At 37.8% G+C, this 9,793-nt stretch overlaps 1 protein-coding gene across 1 annotated transcript; it reads left to right on the forward strand.

The window, feature by feature from the left end:
* The first annotated feature begins 1,459 nt into the window (after positions 1 to 1,459).
* LOC132009411 (olfactory receptor 5AN1-like) lies at positions 1,460 to 2,398 on the forward strand. Its single transcript, XM_059387607.1, has one exon. It carries the CDS (start codon positions 1,460 to 1,462, stop codon positions 2,396 to 2,398), a length of 939 nt encoding a protein of 312 aa, XP_059243590.1.
* Positions 2,399 to 9,793: the final 7,395 nt, after the last annotated feature.

Below are 9,793 nucleotides of genomic sequence, written 5' to 3' on the forward strand. Positions count from 1 at the left end.
GGCAGTTATGGAGCATAGGCCATAGTTGCAATCTACTATGAATCAGTTAATGAACTCTAACATGATGACTGTATCAATAAAACACATGACATATAGCTATGTGGTACTTGGTACTTAAAATTATTTACTTTTCTTCTGCATCAGGGTCCATCATAGTTTGATGCTGGTTGTCAGTTAACCAAGTGTACTCAAACTCAAATAAACTAAATAGAAAATTGTTTATGTGCTTTGTGTCTTCATGACCCTGGGTGGTTTGATTTGCTTCTACATGAGGTCAGAATGTACATCTGCCTAAATGTAATGATTCCTCACTTCCTACAAGGTCAGTGATGCCTCAGGAATTTCCTCAGATTAACCCATACAACTATAGCACTGTTGATGTTCCTATCCATGTGTACAGCTGTCATTCATGATTATCTGTAAGCAATCCATGATAATAATAGCCAACACCTATTGAACTATTACTGTGTACAGAATTGTGTGCTGAGCATCTCCATGAATTTTCTTGTAACTATCCTAGTTATCTTATAGTCTAGGGGCACTTAAATTTATCACTTTGTTTTCAGTAAATCAGTCTTTTGTGTTTAAGCTACTGGGCCAAGCTCATAAAGCGAGAGGGTATCAGACAAAACTCCAAAGTCTGAACCTTTAACGTTCTCAATTTGTACTCATGCTGTTTGTCCAGTAGTAAAGTACCCTAATATTGAAAAAATGTTGGGGTCAATAGTGAGCTATATTGCCTTCTCTTTAGTATACTTAGTACAAAGACTTCTCTAAGCATACTTGTTTCATAACTTCATTGGGCCCATATACTGTGCCTCAAGAAAATATTATCAGAGTCATAAGTTATGATATAATTTTCCAGGACAGCTAGAAGATGATACATTAACTGCATCCAAATACAAGCTTGTGAAATTATTGCAAAGAGGATAAATAACTTTTCTTAAGGATAACAGAGGAAATTTCAAAACATTGTCTGGATGGCTATGTGGGCCTGACAGGTTATCTCAGTTTTAATCTAGAGTGATTCTACATATGGTCTTGTAAAGCAGTGGTTATATAATGAATTATCAGAGGTTTTAAAAAAACTTTTAATGAATGATCTCTGTAATAATCACTTCTTTTATATTATTTTAGTTTCTAATTCAAACATATCTCTTTAATTTTCATGAGACTTTTAAAATAATTGAGAACCTAAAGCACTTTTTTTCTTTTTTAAATTTCTATTCTATTAGGCAACATATAATACATCATTATTTTGAAGCACTTCAAAAATCGCTCTTCTTAATAATTGGAGATGAAGAGCTGGGTCTTTTCATCAGGACACTGAGACACCGATTCTTTCCCAGCACTCCGTGGAGGGAAAAAATAGCACATACAGGAATTGTAATACTGTCATCTCACCTGAGTCAGCAGTGCATTCTCCTCTCTCTTTCCTGATTTTAGAAGCAGCAAGCCAATGACTGGGGGAGGAAATGTTACACAGATCACCTATTTCATCCTTTTGGGATTCTCTGATTTTCCCAGAATCCTAGCAGTGCTCTTTGTTGTATTCCTGCTGATCTACATTTTGACTCTGACTTGGAACCTGTGCCTCATCATCTTAATAAGGATGGACTCTCATCTCCACACACCCATGTACTTCTTCCTCAGTAATCTGTCCTTCATAGACATCTGCTATGTGACCTCTATAGCTCCCAAGATGCTCTCCAACTTTTTCCAAGAGCAGCAGACCATCACCTTTGTGGGTTGTGTTGTTCAGTACTTTGTCTTTGCAACCATGGGACTGAGTGAGTCTTGTCTCATGACAGCCATGGCTTATGACCGATATAGTGCCATTTGCAATCCACTTCTCTATTCAACCATCATGTCACCCACCCTCTGTATTCGGATGGTGCTGGGATCCTATTTGGCTGGACTCTCTGCTTCTATATCCCAATTGTGTACCGTGTTTCAGCTCCACTTTTGTGGGCCTAATGTCATCAAGCACTTCTTCTGTGACATGCCCCAACTGATAATCCTGTCGTGCAATGATACTTTCTTTGTGCAACTGTTGATTGCTATATTAGCAATGGTCTTTGGGATAATAAATGCCCTCATTATCATGATATCCTATGGCTATATTGTTATGTCCATCATGAAGATCACTTCAGCTAAAGGCAGGTCCAAAGCGTTCAACACTTGTGCTTCTCATCTGACAGCAGTTTCCCTCTTCTATACTTCAACTGCCTATGTCTATTTGAGTTCCAGCTCTGGCGGTTCCTCCAGTTTTGACAGATTTGCATCAGTATTCTACACTGTGGTTATTCCGATGTTGAATCCCTTGATTTACAGTCTGAGGAACAAGGAAATCAAAGATGCCTTGAAGAGATTACAAAAGAAGAGATGGTTCTGCTGAGGTTCTGTCCAGATTTGTCCTTTCAGAAACCTTAACCACCAGTAACATGCACAGGAATGAACTCTAACAAAATTCATCCTGCCTTTGGGTAAAGAAAGGTTAATTTGACACAGATAATATGCCAAATGGACTGACAGCTGACTTGATCCACACCAGCACAATACCTTTATGCCCTGGAGGTCATAATTCCACCCTGCACGAGGTGGAAGTTTATTAGTAAACTGCATGTGGGGCGCCTGGTTGGCTCAGTCCGTTAGGCATCTGTCTTCTGCTCAGGTTAGAATCCCAGGGTTCTGTGATTGAGCCCTGCTGAGCAGGGAGCCTGCATCTTCCTTTCCTTCTATCCCTTGTTCTCCTTGTCTTCTCTCTCTCTCTCTCAAATAAATAAATAAAATCTTAAAAATAATCTACAAGTATTTGTAAAATGTTGTTTTAAAAACTTGTAGTTCCTTTACTTTGGATATTGAGCCCTGTTCAATCTCAGACCCCTGACTGTAAAGGAGTGATACCTCACAAAAGCCCCCAGGAGTGTCGAGACCTTGTATTCCCAAAATTTTGATGCAGCATAATCCAGACACGAGGGTGATTGAGGTTTGTTCTGTATATCAGACCTTACTGGGAATAAAAAGATAGAGGTGATGTGCCTTTGAATAGAAACATAGCTATCCAATTGCCCTGGTTGTGTCTCTTGGGAAGAAGAGTCTGAGCTGGCTAAGGTTTGTCTGAGGCCTCTTTTCAGCTTAACCATCTAGGAAATTTGGTCACATACCAGTCTTCATCAGCTGTAATCTAAGGAAGCAGGAGGTGATTTGAAGCTTACAAAGGAATGGAATGAAGGATGTGTTTCCTTCAGTACCATTTATTTTATGAGTCTAATGACTTGTTTCTTGCTTCTAGTATTCAGTGGGGATTTCTCTTTTTTTTCCCACATCTTAATTTAATTTTTTTTTCAGTGATCCAGGGTTCATTGTTTATGCACTGCATCCGGTGCTCCATGCAATACATGCCCTCCTTACCCACTAAGGCTCACCCATCACCTCTCCTGCCTCCCTTCCAACACCCTCAGTTTGTTTCTCAGAGTCTAGTCTCTGGTTTCTTCTCCCCCTATGATTTTCCCTGGTTCCCTTTTCCTATCCTTCTCCTGGTATCCTCCATCTTATCAACATGGATGAGACCTGGAGGAGATTATGCTGAGTGGAATAAGTCAAGCAGAGAAAGTCAACTATCATATGGTTTCACATACTTGTGGAGAATAAGGAAAAGCATGGAGGACATCAGTGGGGATTTCTGATAGATGATGTTCAAAATCCATATCCCAGCCAATAGCTTTTTCTGACATTGTGGGATTCAAATTTCTCTCTCACTGAGTCAGGAAACTTTACCGACATAGCTGGTATTTCACACTCTCAAATCATTTCTAATATTTCAGACATCTGTTCATGTTTGGTGTGAGGAGACTTGTGTTAAAACTCATTGTAATAATGGTTACTGAGGGGTACCTGCGAGGCTCAGTTGGCTAACTGTCTACTTTCAACTCAGGTTGAAAGTATAATCTCAGGGTCATGATCTCAGGGTCCTGGGATTGAGCCCCACATCAGACTCTGCTCAGGGTGGAATCTGCTTCTCCTTCTCACTCTGTCTATGCTTTCTCCCTCTCAAAAATACATAAAAATACTTTAAAAAATAATAGAGTTACTGAAGATTAAATATTGCCGACTAAGGTACCTTCATGGTTCAGTTGGCTGTCTACTTTCAACTCAGGTTGAAAGTATGATCACAGGGTCATGATCTCAGGGTCCTGGGATTGAGCCCCACATCAGACTCTGCTCAGGGTGGAATCTACTTCTCCTTCTCACTCGTTTGTGCTTTCTCCCTCTCAAAAATACATAAAAATACTTAAAAAATAATAGAGTTACCGAAGATTAAATATTGCCAACTAAGACTAAGAACTAATATTGATTAGGCAAGAAAAATGAATAAAATGCATTGAAGTAGGAAAAGATGATGTAAAATTGTCCCTCTTTGTAGAAAGACAGTATACTTCTTTATTGTCTTTGTTAGCATTTTATGTCATAGAGATCTATGGTTTTGTATGGGGTGATCTAATATATGGAGTAGATAGTTAGACTTACACTAACGTTGATATTTTCTGGGAAGCCTTAGGAGCCAGAGAGGAAGGAGATCGTGTGATAGGCAGGGTTTTTAACTCTGGACAGTTTTTCTGTCTAAAGTAGAACATAATACTTTTGGTCCTTGGGATCTGTTTGAAACGTGGAACAAGAAGTGTATCAACACTGACTGTTTACAACCAGGTTCCTCAGACTTGAACCAACTGATATAAAACAGATGTCATTACAATTACATATTATCCTTGGAGATTCACTGGGTTCCTAATGTGTTTTTGGGGGCAGCACCTTAACTCTGGTAAGTCACATAATTCTTCCATTTAGTTAAAGACTATAACTGAAGAGGTACTGGAAGGCTTGCCAAATTTTTCACAAGTTTATAGTTGGACAGGATTCAGAGTAGGAGAATCACTGAACCTCTGAGAGGGAATGTGAAGGATTATCCCATGCCAAGGAATTAGTAGTGCAGTATGAATAAAGGAGTGTGCCCTCCTCCCCCCCAAAGGTTCAGGTATGTTCTTTGAAGCATTGTTCTTTCAAAATGTGCAAGAATGAATGAGACGTCTTAAAAAGGAACCATATGGGCTTCCATAGGAGAAGCACCTCTGTGAGGAATGTAACACAGTGTTATTGATTATGGTCATTATGCTATGCATTAGATTGCCAGATTTTATTGTTGTGCATATGGCTATCCAGTTTTTCCAAAACAATTTTTTAAAAGATTTTATTTATTTATTTGACAGAGAGAGATCACAAGTAGGCAGAGAGGCAGGCAGAGAGAGAAGGGGAAGCAGGCTCCCTGCCAAGCAGAGAGCCCAATTCGGGACTTGATCCCAGGACCCTGAGATCATGACCTGAGCCAAAGATAGAGGCTTAACCCACTGAGCCACAAGGCGCCCCTCCAAAGCCATTTCTTAAAGACAGTATACTTTCCCCAATGAGTATTGGTGGTTCCCTTGTTAAATATTAGTTGACGTATAGGTGGGAGTTTATTTCTGGACTCTATTGTGTTCTTTTGGTCTATGTGCCTTTTTATGTCAGACCCATACTGTTTTGTTTAGTATAGCTTTGTTGTATACTTTGAAATCAGGAGTGTGATGCCTTTACTTTTGTTCTTTCTTAAGATTACTGTGTCTTAGGTCTTTTGAAGTTTGATGCAGATTTTGTTATTGTTTTTTTTTTTTCTATTCTGGTGAAAATATGTCATTGAAAAAAAAAAGAAAATATGTCATTGGAATTCTTTTATTTGAATTCAATTATCCCAGGTGTAGTACATGAGTAGTTTTTGATATAAGGTTCAATGAGTCATTAGTTGAGTATATCACCCAGTGCTCATCATATCACATGTTCTCTTTAATTAATATCCATCACCCATTACCCCATCCCCACACCCATCTTCCTTTCCACAACAATCAGCTTGTTTCCTAGAGTCAAGAGTCTTACAGGGTTTTTCTCCCTCTCTGGTTTCTTCACATTCAGTTTTCCCCACCATCCACATTGTGCCCTCTACTATTCCTTGTGTTCCACATATGAGTGGAACCATATGACAACTGTGTTTCTCTGACTGACTTATTTCACTTAGCATATAATACCCTCCAGCTCCATACAGGTCAGTGCAGATTATGGGTATTCATCGTTTCTGATGGCTGAGTACTATTCTATTATATACTACTCAGATATAAATAAATAAATATATTTATTTATATATTTATATATTTATATATTTATTTATTTATATTTATTTATATATTTATTTATATATTTATATATTTATTATTATATATTTATTTATATCTTCTTCTTTTTCCATTCATCCATTGAAGGACATCTTGGTTCTTTCGACAGTGTGACAATTGTGGACATTGCTGCAATGAACATTGGAATGCCTGTGTTCCTTCTTTTCACTACATCTGTATCTTTGGGGTAAATACCCAGTAGTGAATTGCTGGACTATAGGGTAGCTCTATTTTTAATGTCTTGCAGAATCTCCATAAGGTTTTCCAGAATGGCTGTACCAGCTTACATTCCCACCAGCCGTGTTAAGAGGGTTCCCCTTTCTCCATATCCTCCTCAACACTCATTGTTTCCTGTCTTGTTAATTTTATCCATTCTGACTGGTATAAGGTGGTATCTCATTATGGTTTTGATTTCTAATTCCCTGATGCTGAGTGATGTAAAGCATTTTTGCACGTGTCTGTTGGCTGTTTGTATGCCTTATTTGTAGAAAATGGCTGTTCATGTTTCTGCCCATTTCTTGACTGGATTATTTCTTTATTTGGATAATGAGTTTGAGAAATTCTTTACATATCTTGATTATCAGCACTTTATCTGCAATTTCATCTGCAAATATCTTCTCCCATTTCCTGCAGCTTGGTTTTGTTGACTGTTCCTTTGCTCTACAGAAACTCTTGATCTTGATGAAGTCCCAATAGTTCATTTTTGATTTTGTTTCCCTTGCCTTGACTTTTGGCCCTTGGGATCAGCGAGGGGTGTCCAGCAAGAAAGAGGTTGCTATGGGTGAGGTCAAAGAGGCTGCAGCCAAAGTTGAAAACAGTGCTGCCTATGTTCTCCTCTAGGATTTTGATGGATTCCTGTCTCCAATGTATGTCCTTCATCCATTTTGAGTTTATCTTCATGTATGATGTAATAGAATGGTCCAGTTTCATTCTTCTACATTAGCTGTCCAATTTACCAGCACCATTTATTGAAGAGACTGTCTTTTTTCCATTGGATATTCTTTCCTGCTTTGTTAAAGATTAGTTGGCCATAGAGCTGAGGGTCCATGTCTGGGTTTTCTATTCTGTTCCATTGATCCAAGTCTTTGTTTCTGTGCCAGTACTTTACTGTCCTGAAGGTCAGAGCCTTTTAATATAGTTTAGAATCTAGCATTGTCATCTCACCTGCTTTGGTTTTCTTTTTCAACATTCATCTAGATACTTGGGGACTTTTCTGGTTCTGTACAAATTTTAGGATTATTTGTTCCAGCTCTGTGAAAAATGTTGATAGAATTTTGTTTGGGATTGCATTGAGTGTATAGATTCCTCTGGGTAGCATAGACATTTCCACAATATTTATTCTTCTGATCCATTTGCATGAAATGTATTTCCATTTTTCATGTCTTCCTCAATTTCTTTCATGAGTGTTCTGTCATTTTTAGAGTATAGATCCTTTACCACTAAACTTACACCTAAAGAAGCTGGAGAGAGGGCAGTAAAAAAGCCCAAATGAAGCAAGAGAAGAGAAATTGTGATATAACACATTAACAAAATGAATGGTAAAAATATGATCGTTCCAATAGATGCAGAAAAAGCATTTGACGGAATTCCACATGCAGACATGATTAAAAAAAAAAAAAAAGCCTGTCAACAAAGTTGGCATAGACAGACTGCATCTCCACATAAGGCCTCATTAAACAATCTCAGTGTTAACATTATACTCAGGGGTGAAAAACTGAATGTGTTCCCTCTAAAATCCGGAGGAGGACAAACATACTCCCTCTCACCACATTTATCCCACATAACACTGGAGGTACTATCCAGAGTGATTAGGCAAGAAAAATGAATAAAACGCATTGAAGTAGGAAAAGATGATGTAAAATTGTTGCTCTTTGTAGAATACATGATAATGTATATAGAAAACCCTAAAGACTTTACCAAATAGCAGCTAGAACTAATAACAAATTTAGTAAAGTTATAGGACAAAAATCAATACAGAAAAACCTGTGACATTTCAATATGGTAATAATGAACTAGCAGGAGGAAAAAATAAGAAAGCAATCTCATTTACAATTGTGTCAAGTAATATAAAATACGTAGGAGTGAATTTAACCAAGGAAGTGAAAGACCTGTATAAGACAATGATAAAAGAAATTGAAGAAGACACAAATAAATGGAAAGATATGTAGTCTTATGTATTGGAAGAATTAATATTGTTAAAATGTCCATACTTTCCAAAGCCATCTGCAAATTAAATGCAGTCCCTATCAACATTCCAGTAGCGTTCTTCATATATTTAGAACAAACAATTCTAAAACTTGTATGGAACCAAAAGTGATCCTGAATAGCCAAAGCAATCTTGAGTTGGAACAACAGAGCTGGAAGCATTATACTCCCAGATTTAAATGATACTAACAAGCTATAGCAATCAAAACAGTATGATATTGGCATAAAAACAGATACACTTATCAATGGAATTGAGAGCCCAGAGAAAAAGGTCACACATTTATGGACAATTAGTTTACAACAAAGACCCTAGGGATACAGTGGAAAAGTAAAGTAGTCTCTTCCATAAATGGTGCTGGTAAAACTGGACAGCCTCATGCAAAAAAAGTGGAACTCAACCACTACCTTACACCATACACAAAAATTAATCAAAATGGATAAAATAATTGAATGTAAGTCCTAAAACCATAAAATTCCTAGAAGGAAACATAGGCAGCAAGCTCCTTGACATCAGACTTAGCAGATGTGTTTCTGGATATGATGCCAAAGGCAAGTGAAACAAAAGCAAAAACAAACAAATGAGAATACATCAAATTTAAAAGCTGTGAAGGAAAAACAGTGAAGGAAACCAGCATCAAAATGAAAGGCAACATTATTTCATGTGTCTCATAGCCTTTTGTATGTCTTCATTGGAGAAGTGTCCGTTCATATCTTCTGCCAATTTTTAAAAATTTTTAAATTTATTTTCAGCATAACAGTATTCATTGTTTTTATACCACACCCAGTGCTCCATGCAATCCGTGCCCTCTATAATACCCACCACCTGGTACCCCGACCTCCCGCCTCCGACCCTTTAAAACCCTCAGATTGTTTTTCAGAGTCCATAGTCTCTCATGGTTCACCTCCCCTTCCAATTTACCCCAACTCCCTTCTCCTCTGTATCTCCCCATGTCCTCCATGCTATTTGTTATGCTCCACAAACAAGTGAAACCATATGATAATTGACTCTCTCTGCTTGACTTATTTCACTCAACATAATCTCTTCCAGTCCCGTTTATATGATTGTCTGTTTTGTGTGTGTTGAGTTTGAGGAGTTCTTTATAGATCCTGGGTATCAACCTTTTGTCTGTACTGTCATTTGCAAATATCTTCTCCCATTTTGTGGGTTGCCTCTTTGTTCTCTTGACTGTTTCCTTTGATGTGCAGAAACTTCTGATTTTGATAAAGTCCCAAAAGTTTATTTTCGCTTTTGTTTCCTTTGCCTTTGGAAACATATCTCAAAAGAAGACAAAAGCTTGCTATCCAGGATCTATAATGAACTCCTCAAA

This window comes from Mustela nigripes, chromosome 1, assembly GCF_022355385.1.
Source record: "Mustela nigripes isolate SB6536 chromosome 1, MUSNIG.SB6536, whole genome shotgun sequence".
In the NCBI taxonomy this organism is placed as follows: domain Eukaryota; kingdom Metazoa; phylum Chordata; class Mammalia; order Carnivora; family Mustelidae; genus Mustela; species Mustela nigripes.